Source organism: Corvus hawaiiensis, chromosome 21, assembly GCF_020740725.1.
Source record: "Corvus hawaiiensis isolate bCorHaw1 chromosome 21, bCorHaw1.pri.cur, whole genome shotgun sequence".
NCBI lineage: Eukaryota > Metazoa > Chordata > Aves > Passeriformes > Corvidae > Corvus > Corvus hawaiiensis.
Genome location: NC_063233.1, coordinates 10,496,006 through 10,512,084, shown reverse-complemented (window position 1 = coordinate 10,512,084; position 16,079 = coordinate 10,496,006). Strand labels below are relative to the sequence as shown.

General features: G+C 50.5%; 1 protein-coding gene across 7 annotated transcripts in view; it reads right to left on the bottom strand.

Moving 5' to 3' along the window:
- EXD3 (exonuclease 3'-5' domain containing 3) overlaps window positions 1-16,079 on the bottom strand; it is a 214,009-nt gene that overhangs the window by 167,779 nt on the left and 30,151 nt on the right. For 6 of the 7 annotated variants that reach the window (XM_048325162.1, XM_048325158.1, XM_048325161.1 and 3 more), the window contains exon 3: window positions 2,074-2,185. In XM_048325162.1, coding sequence (XP_048181119.1) covers window positions 2,074-2,110 — 37 coding nt within the window. In that variant the 5' untranslated portion in view covers window positions 2,111-2,185. Of the gene's footprint in view, window positions 1-2,073; window positions 2,186-2,302; window positions 2,935-16,079 lie in introns of those variants that run through there. The other variant, XM_048325160.1, reaches the window with a different exon arrangement.

Below are 16,079 nucleotides of genomic sequence, written 5' to 3'. Positions count from 1 at the left end.
TCCCCAGCACCTGCCAGCACAGCAGCTCCTCTGCAAACATCAGCCCTTTTCCTCCTTCCCTCCCTTCTTCATTTGTTAAGATGCTTCTTCGAAAGGGGAGCTTTGATTATTAAGATACTTAATGATAAAGGGAAGGGCAGCAAATGTGCAGTGCCTGCTGCCAGGCCCAGCCCCAGAGAGGCTGGCTCGTGCTGGGCTCCCAGGCTCTGCTCCCAGGCTCTGCTCCCGGTGTTTATCCCAGGCGGGTGTTTTTCCCTGGCGCTGCTGCGATTGTTTGGCCAGGCTGGGTGATGGATGGTGCAGAGGGCTGTGTCTGGAAATGCGCTCCCGAACCGACAGGAAGCTGAGGGGGCCTTTGCCAGCGCTTCCTTCCTGCATACAAGGGGAGGACAGAATGGGAAAAGCCTTGGCTGTCTCTTACCCTGAGAAAAGTGCTCCCCTTCCAGCTGGATTACAGTAACAATATTTTAATCTTTCACAAGATTATAATATCCTTCCTCTCTAAGTATAGCTCCAGTGGCAGCTCAGAGAATGAAATGAACCAACAATGTAAAACTCAATAGGTGGTGCTGGAAGCTGAACAAATGGAGGTCCAGGCTGGAAGGTCCCTATCTTCAGCCAGGATATACATCACCAGGGATCACACCTGTCTAACCCAGGACTTGACTCCAAGAGCAACCAGGACTAAGCACTTCAACAGGAGGTGTAAAATGTACATGAGTGGTACATTGAAAATGTGTCCCTCTGGACAGCTTCGTTCCTGTGCCTGTTTGAGAGAGCGGATCTAAACTCAAACCACAACATTTATTACACCTACAAAAAATAAGGCTGCAATGAGCAATCTATGAATATTCTGACCACACATTTCTCATGAGCACCCACGATGCGTTATAGAGACTTGAATGTCTTTTTCCCAAAACCCAGCCTCTAGGTCCTTCTGTGGATGATTCGTGAATCTCCATGACATCCTGATGTGTCATCATCACCTGTTCACAGTAATAAAAGTATGTGCTGAGTATTAGAGAATAGATATTTCATGCTACCACAGGAATTTTTCTAAAATTTTCCATTTTTGAGCTCCAGATTCAAACCCATGGACAATGACAAGGGCTTTAGTGTAGGCAGGTGTTCAGAACCCCAGATTGCTCTGCCCCAGCCCTGTGGCCTGGGACAGCCAGAGCAGGGCACACGGGTAGTGGCTCCGAGGACCCTGGCCCAGTGAGGGGAGATCCCAGCAATCCCCTCATTTTTCCGGGCAAGTTTGCCCAATAGAGTCTGAAAAAGGGAGGAAGAAATTCTCAGGACTCTTGACAACAAAAGAAAACTCCCCAAACCTGTGAGCAGACAGCTCTCCTAACAGCCTCTATTTCTGACAAAGGCCTCAGACAAAAAGACCTCACCCATGAACAAAGAGTGGGGAACAATGGGAACTGTCAAAAAATAGCCCTCACGTCAGAGCTAAGAATGCCCCTTGACACTTCCAAAAAAGCCCAGGCTGAGCAGAGCTGGGAGGCCACAGGCACAGCCCCTGGCATCCACCTCTCCCCGCACACACTGCCAGCAGCACTCGGTGAGGCTGAATTCCAACAGCCAAAGATGGGGATGGAAGAAGAGGGGAAATTTATGGCAGGTCTGAGCCACAAGTAACAAATTCCTGTCCATCCAATCTCTCCAGCAGGGACCCTGACACTCAGATTGGATGGGACATACCTGACAGTGGTGTGTGCACATCTTCCCTTACTGCAAAGGGTAACCACTTACCAAAGCAATTCATGACAAAATGAAGTTATGGCAAAAAGCAGAATGAGTTGTGTAACACAGGAATAAAACCCCTGTGTTCTTCTGAACTGGTGAGAACTTATAAAAAAATTGCTAGAAAAATTTTTAACTTGGATTAGAATTCTAAGAATCCTGATATCCAGATGTGGGCAGAAAACCTCAAAGATCCAATAATCTTCATGGCATGCAATTTAGCATTGATTCACACATTTTGCTTTATTTGTGACCCAGCATTCTCCCCCAATAGCAGTAAGAAAATAAATGAAAAGCAAATCACGCTGAATGAAAACTCACCCGTGGGCTGATCGCTTGAGTAACTGTCCTGATTCATCCTCCCAAAGGTCGCACCAGGTCAGGATGCTGAGGCTGGAGCTCTAACTCAGAGATGCAGCCCAAGCCCTTCCTTCTGCAAAGAAAATGTAGAGTTACTGTCAAACTGCAGCAACTTCACCCTGTGTGAGAAAGGGAGTATCTTGTGTGTGGTCGATTGTCCTCGAATTTATCAGGAGACTGGAGAACCTACATGCATGTACAGCCTGGTGTAGGAGCCATAGGACACGTGCCTGAAGATCAGAGAATGCAATGGGAAACTGAATCAAATCAACAAGAAACACTGGAAAGTGGCATCTGAGACCCCATGGAAAGTGAAACAACATGTTAAAGCACAGCTGGGTTCCTGGAATAGGCTGAGTTTCGGACTTGCACAAACAGGAGTCCCTGATGCTGTTCACTTGAGTAGCCAAACAAAACTGCACAGGGTGAAGAGTTGGACTCGATGATCCTGAGGTCCTTTCCAGCTCCGCAGATTCTATGGTTCTGTGATTCTACGCAAACCCCAGACCTACCTAACCCCAAACTGGACAAACAGGCCATGTGAAAGCATGTTTTTGCCACAGCTACACAGCTCCTCCTCTTTGTTTGCTTGCCCTTCCACTCCTCATCACATCTTGACTGTGGTAGAGTTGGGAACAGAACCCATGTCTCCCAAATCCCAGTCCAGTGCCTTAACCACCACATCCTTCCTGCTGAATCACTGCAGGATTGTTTATCAGGAAGGAAATTCCCCCTCGAGAGCACTCACTCTGAGTGTGCTGGTGGAACACAAATGCTTAGAAAAACACAAACAGAGAGGCAATAACAACAAGTGATTAAAGCCCCTGTACTGGCTGGAGGCACAGCAGCACCTTGGGATTGTTGTGGAGCAGTGGAAGTGAGGCACCACGGAGCAGGACATGACACAGAACGAGCAGTGCATCCAGATGGCCTCCCAGGAACAGCCTCCTGCTCTCCACAGATGATCCGTGACTCTGGAAGTCTCTCCCCACGTTTAGCACGAGGTGTACATCGCTCAGGGCCATTCAAAAGCTTTGGATTCTCAGCAGGCACTGGGAAGGTCACCTTTGGTAGCAAAGCTACCAAGTGCCAGCAGCTGTGGATGTGATCCAGAGGGTCAGAATTAACCTCACCATGTTGTGCAAGAAAAGGGCTCTCACTTTCTTTAAGGTCTTTAGCCCCAAAATAAAAAAAAAAGCAGGGTGTGTGTGAGGGGAAGATACCAAAAATGGAACAAATATGTTTAAACATAGTTTACCCTGCTGGTCTCCTAGAAAACAAAAAGGGCTGTAATTCATACATGATCTGTCGAAAAACACAAACCCACTGAAATGGCAAATTCATGGTCCAGGACTCTGAAGAATTTGGCTCTGCTCAGCAGTTGGGCAAAGGGGAAGAATTTCCCCATTCACAAGCAGTGGCTTTCCAGGTTGTGTCCCACAAGACCCCACCACAGTAACCAACAAACACAGGCTGGGGCAGATGGCAGAGCTTGGACTGATCTCAGGACAGTCCTTTTAAATGTCATTGTATGGGAATTCCAGCAGGACCTGAGGGATGGATGGATGGATGGATGGATGGATGGATGGATGGATGGACAGACGGATGCACAGTGTCTGACACCTGCCCTGCCTGCAGCTCACAGCTCTGCCCCTGCCAGGGGCAAAGCAACCCTCAGGTGGATGGGGATGGTGTGAACAGAGCTCTCATTCTGCCTCCTCAGAAACAGCTGAGGCCACAGCCACCACCAGACAGGGAACTGGGAGCCACTGGTTTCCTTCTGAGTGATTTCAGTTCAAGCAGGGCCATTGCTGGGCTGGAGTGAACAAGGGGCTCCTGACCCACGATAGGAAAAGCAGGAAGTCTCCCTCCTGACAGTCTGTTAACCCTCCATGGGATCAGCTCTGTGTTGGTATCTCAAGCTCTGCCTGAGCTGGTGCTTTCCTTAACGCCCAGAAATGTGGTGAAGTGACTGTGTAAAAAATCTTATCTCTCCTCAGAAAATGTCCCCAAAACAAAAAAGGAGGTTTCTATTCCGCTTGGGTATGGAAAAGGCTTGAAAATGTGAAGTGAGAGTAACTTAAATCTTTAGAAACGAGAAAACAAACACTACAAAGCAGTGTTATTTGTAGGCCTCTCCATATGGGGATTTTGAAGCCTATTTCACATTTTTATAACCTGCCTTTTATTGCTTTGGTGTTACAGAACATACAGGCACACATAGCAAAGGACAATGGGTGTCTTTTCATTGACTTTTACAGACTTTGGATTCTCAAACCCAATTTAGCTTCAATTTAGCTCCCGTCAGCCACAAACCCAGCACTGCATTCTTCACAATGCCCCAGCTAAGCTACACCACTCAAAACGTGTCCTTAAATTCTGGCATCTCGGACTGCAGTGTGTCACAAATGACCTGCCTCCCGAGCCCTTTCACCAGCCACGTCTGAGGCACATGTTCTTTCAAAGTGGGCAGAAGTGATGAAGAGGCTGCAGCCTCTCTGCACCTCAGATTGAAATGCAAATAGCAGTTCCACCTATTTTTACAGACTTCCCTTTATCACATAAATCTTTAACTACTCAGAAATATAAACTTCACTTTGCTGTGATAAGGATATAGAAAAAAACCACTGACAAAGAGTAAAAAAGAAAATTCAAACCAGGCATCATTCAGCCAGTGCCTGCCACAATGCCAGGCCTGTGTGAAGAGCCCCAGGCTTCCTCCCCTCCTCCAGGGCCCTGAACCCAGTGGGGCTCCATGAGCTCCCACTGGGACAGGGCTGCTCAGCACCACCAGGACCACTGGCAGAAGCCGAGGGGCCAGGACACAACCCCTGCCTCCTGCATTAATTCATTTGACTCAAGCTTATGCTAAGGAGATCACTTCACTTGAATGGAATTTTTATTAAATGATTATTGACTTTTGATCATTTATGGGAGTAATTTAGTAATTTTCCACCATTAGTGCCATAAAAAGATTCATTGGAAGTGCTGAAGGCTCAAAGCAGAACACTCGTGGCAGAAGCCAGCAGAGCCACGCTGCTCCAGAGAACACCCTCTGCCTCATTAGCTCGGACATTAAAACTGGAAAGCAGCTGACAAAACATCAACAGATGTCTGTCAAAGTCTGCTGGATTTTCAAGGCCATCCCCTCAGCATGGCGAAACCCACCGGCTTGACAGGAATGTATTTTTCATGGAAGTTCCTGTCCAAGTTCTTAACATCAATAAGCAAATTGTTGTGACCCCAAGGCCACAAATACAACCCGAACCCCTGGAGGAAGCCCTGGATACCGGAGAATGTATCTCCCTGCATGCCTGCAGAGTTCCACGACCCAGCTCTCCCTGCTCATTTCACTCTTCTTACCCATCAATCACTTGGAGAACGCACCCTGGACACAACCAGCACACCCGGAGTGACTCCGGGCAGCGCTGCCGGGGCCGTGCTGATGCTGGGGTGGCTCTGGCCGTGCCGCAGCCCCGGAGGCTCGGCAGGCTCGGGCTCAGGCGCTGTTCCCCGGTGCCCTCCCAGGTGCGCTCCCCAGTGCCACTCCCCGGTGCCACTCCCCGGTGCCGCTCCCAGGTGCGCTCCCCGGTGCGCTCCCGGTGTGCTCCCGGTGTGCTCCCCGGTGCCGTTCCCCGGTGCCGTTCCCCGGTGCCCTCCCCAGTGCCACTCCCCGGTGCCGTTCCCCGGTGCGCTCCCAGGTGCCGTTCCCCGGTGCGCTCCCATGTGCTGTTCCCCGGTGCGTTCCCAGGTGCGCTCCCCGGTGCCGTTCCCCGGTGCCGTTCCCCAGTGCGCTCCCGGTGCCGTTCCCCGGTGCGCTCCCAGGTGCGCTCCCAGGTGCGCTCCCCGGTGCGCTCCCCGGTGCCGTTCCCCGGTGCGCTCCCAGGTGCGCTCCCCGGTGCGCTCCCCGGTGCCGTTCCCCGGTGCCGTTCCCCGGTGCGCTCCCAGGTGCGCTCCCCGGTGCGCTCCCCGGTGCCGTTCCCCGGTGCGCTCCCGGTGCCGTTCCCCGGTGCGCTCCCAGGTGCGCTCCCCGGTGCCGTTCCCCGGTGCGCTCCCGGTGCCGTTCCCCGGTGCGCTCCCCGGTGCGCTCCCCGGTGCCGTTCCCCGGTGCGCTCCCGGTGCCGTTCCCCGGTGCGCTCCCCGGTGCGCTCCCGGTGCCGTTCCCCGGTGCGCTCCCCGGTGCGCTCCCCGGTGCCGTTCCCCGGTGCGCTCCCGGTGCCGTTCCCCGGTGCGCTCCCCGGTGCGCTCCCCGGTGCCGTTCCCCGGTGCGCTCCCGGTGCCGTTCCCCGGTGCGCTCCCAGGTGCGCTCCCCGGTGCCGTTCCCCGGTGCGTTCCCAGGTGCGCTCCCCGGTGCCGTTCCCCGGTGCGCTCCCAGGTGCGCTCCCCGGTGCCGCTCCCCGGTGCCGTTCCCCGGTGCGCTCCCCGGTGCGCTCCCGGTGCCGTTCCCCGGTGCCGTTCCCCGGTGCGCTCCCCGGTGCGCTCCCAGGTGCGCTCCCCGGTGCCGTTCCCCGGTGCGCGGAGCAGCCGCGGGGCTCTGGCACCCTCTGCTGACGAACCCGCGCGGGGCCGGGCTCCCTTTGCTGCAGGAGCAGCCCGGAGCTGAACACGTCTTCTGTGTGTTAGCTCAGGTATTTCTGTAAATCACACTGATCACAGCCGGCCCTTCCGCCCATGCGTTTGCCCCGGAACCGCGCACAGCCCGCACAGAGACGTGCCCTACTCTCCTGTCTCCGGGGTCCCCGAAACCCCCCGGGTTACCTAAAACCCCTGGGATTTATCGTCCTTTCCACCTCCCAGCACTACCCAGCTCCCCACAGGCAGTATCCATCCTCTCCCTTATTTCTGAAAGGATTGTAGCAGGGAGGGGACCCCTCAGCCACCTGAGGGAATCATCCCTGGAAGTCTCATCCTTCTGATGCAAGATTCCCTCAACACTCTCCACGCCACCCGTGTCACACAGGAGCCGTGCCTGGCAGGGGGGCTCTGTGCCACCCCCTCCACAAGGCCAACCTGGCACCGAGGAAGGGCAGGGAGGTGACCACACACACCTTGGTCACATGTCCAACATGTCCAACCCCCCGTGTGTCACAGAGACACCCCAAGGTGCTGACTGCGACCAGTGACACCCAACCTGGTGACCCAAGGCACAGCATCCTGACCCTGCTGTGCTGTACGGGAAGGTTCCCGGGGAATAATGAACACCAAGAACAGAAAACTCCGTGTAAAGGCAATGGTGAAACAGAAACCTGATAGTCTGGGCTGTGTTAACTTCAGAGGTTGATTTTCAGCCTTGTTATTGTCTGCATTTTTCTGATTCTTGCTTCTTCTCTATTGGTGTGAAGGGAAGGCTGGGGGGACGTGACAGCACACCCTGGGTAAGGCACGGAGAGCTCACGGGCAGAACAGACACCTACACTGGCACTTTCCAGAGCTATTTTAAACCCATGCAGGCTGTACTTAACCTACCAAAGGGTTTGCACTTCAGGAGAAAGAATCTCAAAGGATCATTTCACTTCCAAACCAGCACCTTAAAACACAAAGCCAAAAAAACAAGGAACAACTTTGGAAATAGGCAATGCAGGATTTCCACCAGAATCAAAGTGTAACAAAAATTCTCAGCAAACAGAAAAACAGGTCAGTTGAAGACACTTCACAAATTTCATTCCAATTTTTGGCCACTACTGAAAACCACTATAATATAGAAAAATTTGAAAAACTTTAAAGTGTCACGGGACTAAATAATCAGGGTGATTGTAATAGTGACACGTAAATCCTTCTTACAAGGAGATCCAGCAGTTACTTTGAATGCTGACAACTCAGTCTCTCTTGAGCTCTCTCACATCAGAAGAGCTTACTTGGCTTGCTTTTTTCCCGTCCTAGAACAGCTTTGTGAGCACAACACCGCTGGGGACTCAATACAGGACTTCAGCACTTCCCCAAACAGAGCCAGGGCTGCGTCAGTGTGAGTCCTTCAGGCACTCTGACTGCTCCCCAGCACTTGAATTCCAAGTTTAGGCAGTAGTGTTAAGCCAATATTACCAACATCTGTCCAGTGCTCTCTGATGGAGTGTTTGAACGTCTCCTCCTGGATCACTGAGGAAGCTTTATTATCTCTCATTAAATATTCACTTTTTTTTAAAGCATGAAGCATCCTCCAGAGTCTGACACTTCTAAAAGGCTTGGCTGGACAGGCTCTGGCAGCCGTGGCCATGGCAGCTGCAGCCCCTGCTGTTGCCAGATGTTTGTCCTACCTTGCCCTGCCAGGACAGCACAGCTGGCTGGGTGCGTGCCCGCCCGCCCGAGGCCTCGGCTCGCAGTTCTGACACATAAATGAGAACAGGGGGTGAAAGGATTTGTACAAAACCAATGGGCTCTGGGCTGGAGCTCTAACACACAGCAGGGCAGAATGTCTGAGTGCAGCTGCTGGGCAGGGGCAGAGCAGTGACACAGGGACCCGGGCTGAGCTCACCTCTGGCCAAGTCCCACACCTTGGAGGTTGTCCCCAGGGAGCACCCAGAGACACTCTGCAGCCACATCCCCACTGCACAGTTTTGGGGGTACAGCTGTGTTGGCCAAGTGCACTAAATGCAATCACCTCCTGACTGACACACACTCCAGCAAATTCCCAGATGAAACAGAGAGAATTTCATGAATTGTGGCATTTACAGCAGAAGGGAGGGAGGAAGGTTTGTCTTTGATCAAAGTACCTTTTTTTCCCCCTTCTCCTTTCTATTTATTTGCAATAGTGTTGAAGCTTTCCTTCTCCCCAGGGTTTTGCTTGAATACCTCCAGATGTAGATGTAGAAATAAAAAGCCTGTATAGGATGAATGAGTAATTTTAGAAATCTGCTAAATTTTTTCCATCCTGATCCGCTTCTCTCCCTGATCTCCCTTTCCATTCACTCACAGGAGCTGAAGCTCCACTGCGTGGTTTTCTCCTCGATCACTTTCACTCCGGACCATGTCTAACCATGAATCAAAGCAGAATAATCCAAGGATTTCCTCTCAAATCACCATTTCCTCTGTTTTCCCTGTTACTAGCAAATCCCTCAGATCCCCACTGTCTGCAGCTCCTCATCTTCCGCCCTGGCCGGGAGTTCCTCAGCAGCCGGAGCGGAGCCAGTGGCCCTGCAGCCTGCACAGGTCCCAGGCCACCCTCAGGGGCACGGGTAGCTCCTTTGCTTCTCCCAGAGACACTGCTATTACGCCTTGGAAACCTTGCCAGAATTCAGAAGTTCCACAAGCTATTGGCATTTTCATTTCCAGGTTCTTTTTATGTTTAACTCAGATTTCCTTCACAGTTTTTGCTCCCCAAGATCTGATACTCTGTGTCAACAACGAGCAGCTACTTGTTTTAGTAAGTTTTGTCTCTTATTTCATTTCTGTTTGACTTTTGCCCACATCATTGCCCGTGAGTCCTCCCCTGTCCTGCAGGGAGTATCCTCGTTGTTCATGGCAGCAAGGAGAGGAATGCTGGAGGACAGGGAGGGTGGAGAGGCAGGAGCTGCAGCCCAGATCAGCTGCAACATCTGGTGATGGCTGAACATGGCTTTGTTGCAGCTGAAGATCCTGAGTGCTACTTGGAATATAAATTAAGGGATGACTGATTGCCGGTCTGAGACCTTGACCAGTAGCTCTCGTTATAAGATCGTGCCTTATAATGCACTGGGGGCTTTGTTTCCCCACCCTCTGCACCCTGGGCAATCCCACCCGCTGGCACCTGAGGGACTGACACCCAAGGGACTGACATCCATGCAATGTCCTTGTTTCCCCTGGTTCTTCCTGAACAAGTTTCATTTCACTGTCATCACCAGATGACCTCAAGGTCAATTAAAGCTGCTTATCAAATTCAATTAAGTCTTTGTCAAGCATGAAGCCAGTAACTGCACCACACTCTCCTCGCACACCTCCTCACACTCACACCTCCAGCAAGAGAAACAACATTCTGCTGGAGTACAGGAATAGTGCCACATCCCACAAGGTCAGGACAAAGCCAAGTCACATTATTCACCACACATTGTGCACTGATTTTTTTATCTCTTCCCAAGCCATGTCAGTATTATCTCCACCATGCCTGATAATAAATTGGTTTCAAAACTACTTCATGGGTAGTTGTTCCTCATGCTTTACATCCTGTATAAGCTTAGAGACCTTCTAAGCCCAGATCTAGAGATCCTCTCCAAGCTTATTCAGGAGGTAAAGAGGTAGGGAAGCAGGCTCTGAATGCAGTGATTGATTAAGCCACCAGTGGGATTAATAAGGTCATCTCTGGTGGCATAAATGGCTTTTACAAGGGATGTTGGGTTGTAATCAAGTTTGTAGAAGATGATACTGTACATGAGGAGAGTCTTGAAGCTGCAGTTTTGTTCTCCTGGCAGCACTCCTGGAAGGCCAGCACAGAGAAACCACTCCTGAAACTCTTGGGTAGGGAGCCAGGTTTTTCCACATGTTTGGAATATGGGTGGCCAGCAGCCTCCTCCTCGCCCTTTGGTTCTCCTTATGATGCACAAGCAAAGGCTTTACCCTGCAGCCTCCTCCTGCCTCAGCCCCAACACCTGGGTCAGACTGGGGAACAGAGCTCCCCAGTTCAAAGGCTCAGGTTAGTTTTCACAAGTGTTTTGAGCAGCGACATGCACAGTCACTGTGAAACATCTGCTCAGATCAGGAGATCTCAGCAGCTACAGACGTCTCCACCACTGTCTTCAGAAGTTGAGAAAAAGGCGGCCTTACCCAGCTTTTGGATTGTTCTGTACCCATAAACAACATTATTAACCTGAAAGGCATGTGTTTTCTCACTATGATTTATTAGCCATAGTTACAGTTGCAATAATCATGCTCTAATTTTTCGGAAAGTGCTACAGTTTATGCATAGTTTTAACCACCTTTTGAAAAACCTTTAAGTAGTGATGAATCGACCCATAAAATAATACAAATGTTAGAACCAACATATTATTCTCCTTCAGGCATGGGCAGGGATATCTGATTTTTGTCTGCCAAATCATTTGGCATCTGAACAACTGGCAACAAATTCAAAGTGAAACAGCAAAACTGTGGGCAACCGCTGGAAAGACTGGGATTCCTCCCCTTTGCATTTGGACATGAAATGCTACGTCTGCCCTGGGATGCTCTAATCTAATTCGCTTGTTCACAGTGCAGCAAGTCAGCTGCATCAGGATAGTTTGTGTCTGCACTGCTCTGCCACAAAGCCATGAGCACCTCTGCTGTAAAGCACAAGGACACAAGTCCTCACTTGATCAAAGCAACCACTGGAGAGAGATCTCACCCTGTGGTTCTCTCCTGCCTCACTCCCCACTCGGAGTCTGCAGATGCCTACCAGAAACTGCAGGGGCTGAAAAGCTCATCTCGTTCCACCCCCTGCCACCTTCCACTGTCCCAGGCTGCTCCAAGCCCCGTCCAACCTGGCCTTGGACACTTCCAGGCATGGGGAGCCCATAACCTCTCCGGGCAACAAGTGAGGCACCAACCTGGGACTCCAGAAACTTCCATGAGATTTGCAAGTGGCAGGGGTCAGCTGTAAAGTCCCTGCTCAGCTCCCCTGAGGCACTTGGCATAAGGCCCCACACTGAGGGGTAAAGAATGAGCAGAAAGAGCCCCCAAGAGCAGTGTCTGTGCCCTGACAACATCTCTGCAATTCCGGACTGCAGCTCTGTTTGTACATTTTAATTAACCTGGAGAAAGGCTTATTTTATACAGATTATTTATTGAGAGTTGGGACACACTTGCAGCCCTCTAAGACAGGAGCACTAAGAGCACTAAGAGAACAAATCCCGGTGTCTGAGAGGGAGGAATTCTGCCCTTGGCTTCCATCAGCTCCATCACTGTCCCTGCTGCTGGGGATGCCGAGGGCATTGCTGCCCCTGCCTGGAGCAGGCAGGGTGCTGACACACGGCACAGCCTCCCCACTCAGCCCACTCAGCACACAAAGAAGAAGCTTGCACGGCCAGATCAATAACTGGAAGCCACAGCGACAGTTTGTCCCCAACGCTGGACAGTTAATCCTGATGCACAACCCCCCTGTGAATTCAAAACGCTTCCTCCAGCCCCTCTCTGGCTGTGGTCAAACAGCTGATGACACACGCTCTGACAGAGCAGCAGGATTTCTGCTGGGCCCACAGAACACTACACAGCGTGAAGAGTCTCCAAGAAAAAAAAACAACAGGAGGCTTAAACCTTAAAAAAAAATACAAACAGTAAGTGGTTTCTAATGTTGGCTTAAAAGTAAGATACAGCAACAGAACATTTTAGGTAGCCTGTATTTAAAAAATTGCATTTTCTACAACATTATTTCTTATTACCCAGGATGCGTTATGTGTAATTATTTGTCAGTATTAAGGTACAAAGGCAGATGCCAATTTAAACCCAAGCAAACCATTGCAAGTTCAGCAGGATGTTAAACATAAATATTTCATGGCTGAGCTGGAACAGTTTCTGATGTACTGAATATGGATTTAAATTCTGTATACTCCTTGCTTTTGAGGAGTTACACAGACTAGAATCAATGCTAACACCAACACTGCAATGTACTACTTAAATCCACTCTCTACTCATTACTTCTGTCTTTCAAATTGGATTTTATGGTCAAATTCAGAAGGAAGGTGAAGCCAGTGTAACACGGTACCTACAGCCACTGCAACACACACTTGGAATTCCACTGCTTCATACTGACATAGGCTTAATTAATTACCTCTTTACACAGATTCTCTTTCTGGTTCAGTTCAGAGTCTGTGGAATTTAACCTGGCAACGCTTGTCACAGATTAAAAATTAAGAAGAAAGGAGCAAGGGAAAAGCTACAACAGATAAGAGGACTAGTAATACCAGAATACACCCATGACAAAATATGTGCTTCCAAGTATAACTCACACTGCCTCCCTCTTTCTGAATGCTCAGAACTAGTTCACAGGCAGCTAAATTATAATTCTGCTTCTCAGATAACAGAAACTCAATTTAATATGCTCAAAGTAAGCAGCTCTGAGACTTGGAACAGAGCTCTGGAGACCTCTGGCGCTCCTCAGGAGAAAGGAGAAGCCCGGGGCTCGCAGGGAGGACGTGCCTGCTGTACTAAAAGGCAGATGCCTTCAGAGCACTGTATGTTCAGTCATCTCTTTATCAAACCCTTAACTAATTAAACAATCCTCTTGTCAAAGAGGACAGTCATTGTTTGTGTGACCGATGCCCTGTAAACATAATGGGATAATCTGCCTTTCTCCTTTTTCTCTCCCTCAATTCTTCCGAACAGCTGGGGGATGCGCTGCCCGCCCGCCGGGAAGCCTCGGCTCATCTGTCATTCCCCCCGCTCGCGGCCGCACGCAGCATCAGAAGCCAAGCTCAGGACAATAACGCCTCAGACGCTCCAACAATCCATCTGATCCTGTGCCATCGGAGAGTCCCCGGCCGCAGCAGAGCTGGGCAAACAATCGGGGGGGAGAAGAAGTGATTCCTGGACAGAACTGACAGTTAGAACTGTATTGATCTACAACGGCAAACGATGCTCAGCCCCAAGCACTTCCAGTGCCCTCCTTTGACTTGGGACCGGGGAAGAAAGAGTCTGCAAACACCAAAGCTTTGGTCAGATGGCACCAGGCTTGCTCTCACATCTGCACAGCTACAGCAGCAAAAGCTGTTCTTCAGCTGCTGGAAGCTCAGCAAGTCCCATGCCCAGGGATGGCTCCAGCCCCAGATACTGTGCTCAGCTCACAGCAACCCCGTCTGTGGATGGGTCATGACCAACAGCAGTTACAGAGGGCAGCTATTTTCTCGTGTGAAATGAGAACAGTGTTTCAGGAGGTTGCAAAATCCAAAGGTTTGTCCCTCCCTGTATTCCTGAGGTGGGGGATGTCTACCCCGCAGCCCACTCTGCTCACCCCTGTCAGCAGCAGCTCTGTCACCCCAGGGATAACCTGGACAAAACCTATTACGTGTCCCAGCCCTCCTTCATTAAAGTGTCTGTCTTCCTGCTAACACCACCAGCAGTCTCTACTGATTACTGTAAGAAAGTCAGAATACCCAGTACTTGAAATTTTGAATTAAAATGCAGTACTTGAAACCGAAATGAATCACTATTACAAGGTGCAGATTTCACAGGGCTGTGATTCCCAGGAGTGAAGCAGAAAGCAGGTGGGGAGGCCCAGGTGAGGCTCCCCGAGCCCTGGGGACACAGGCTGGGACAGTCTGTCACTCCCCTGCAGTGTGCTCTGGTGGCAAAGGCCACACACAGCTCCACCGACCAGAACTGGTGACCACGGTGTCACTGATCTCAGGCCATTCACTCCTGTGTGCTGTTTGTCAAAGGAGGAAACGTGGTGTTTCTGTGAGGTGTGAGGAGGAGGAGGAGGAAGGGGCAGTGGGAAGGAAAGGCTGAATAATATCCAAATGTGAAAACCCTTCAGTGCCCATCGAATCTGTGAAGTGGTCACAGCCCCGAGGCTGCCAGAGCTCCAGGAGCGTTTGGACAGCGCTGCCAGGGATGCCCAGGGTGGGATTGTTGGGGTGTGTGTGCAGGGCCAGGGGTTGGACTCGATGATCCTGGGGTTCCCTTCCAGCTCAGGGTTTTTGATGATTCTAACAGAAAGCTTGAGGTCCTCCACAAAGGAGTCAAATCCATCCTCGGCTGTCCAAATTCCCAAATTCCCCAAACCTCCACTGACCCCCAGGCAGTGCCTGACAGCGCCATTTCAGCAGAGAATGGGAGGACAAAGGGCTTAGAACAAGGACAACTCTGATCTTCTCCTGAGCAACATCCCCCCCACAGCCCAGTTTTGGGGAGAAATCAGAACACTTCAGACAGGGTTCAACAGTGACCTTGAGCCCCACTGCTGGCTACAGGGAGACTGAAACACCCCCACCCCATCACAGATCCACAGAGACAGAACAGAGTCATAAACTCATCTGTGTGCACACCCTTCCGAGGAACTCACGGACGTGCCCAGGTGTCCCATCTTCCCTCAGTCCCTCCTTGGACAAGCTGCCAGTTGGCTTAAAGCTCTTCCAGAGGAGACACAACAGTGGTGTGCCCCGTGCTCAGGAGGGCATGAAACCCGGGAGACAGCACGTACAATGCAAAGTCTTTCTTTTTGCACCTCATCTAGGCCACAGCAGGGAAAAAAAATAACGCAAACCCGCTCTATTTTTAACCTACCACCAAGAGAGACTTCACAGAGCCATGCTCAAATCTGAACAAGTTCCTCATCTCAATCCAAGTTAAACTCAGCAAGTGTAAAGCAAACATCCCAAATGGAATATATCAAAGCCAAAATGATGTTATCCTAGCAAAATTGCAACATTTTCCATATCTGTAACCAAAAAAACAGCAGTATCAGCCTTAAGGCTCTTTTTCTTGCTCTCTCGCTTGTTTGTTTTCTCCCTCCCCACCTCATCACTGCAGCCAAGTTTTAAACAATATCCATGAAAATAGCAGCTTTCAATCTGTTCCTGGAGCAGCCAAGTTAATGAGACCACGCGGCATCCCAGGGCACTCCGGAGGGAAGGGCTCACATTGCTTGTTACTGCAGCCTGTGCTGCTCTCAAAAATGTAAAACATTTCAAACTGGCGGGCGCTTCCCTCTCCTTCTCCCCCGGTCTCCAAGTAAGAGAGAGTTCAGACTTCCAAACATATACTGTGGAAAGAATGAAGCCCTTCTGGAAAATATGAAAGACCGGTTTGCCTTTCTAAATTTAAAGATTTATAAATCAATGCAAATCTTTTTCAAAAAAGAAAAGCCAGCAGAACACTCCCGCGAGTTCCACCACAGCCATCAGACAGTTGTAGAAACAAGTACCTGTTTTTCCTGACCTACATTTGCAGGCTGGCAGGAAATCAAAGTTCGTGTCGAATTACAGCAGATTTTGAACAGACTTGCATGTGCCCTCCAATCTCTGCTATTAAATCTGTTTGGGCCCAGGGACTGTATGTTTGTATGAAAGGTGCCACTTTCTACAGTGACACAT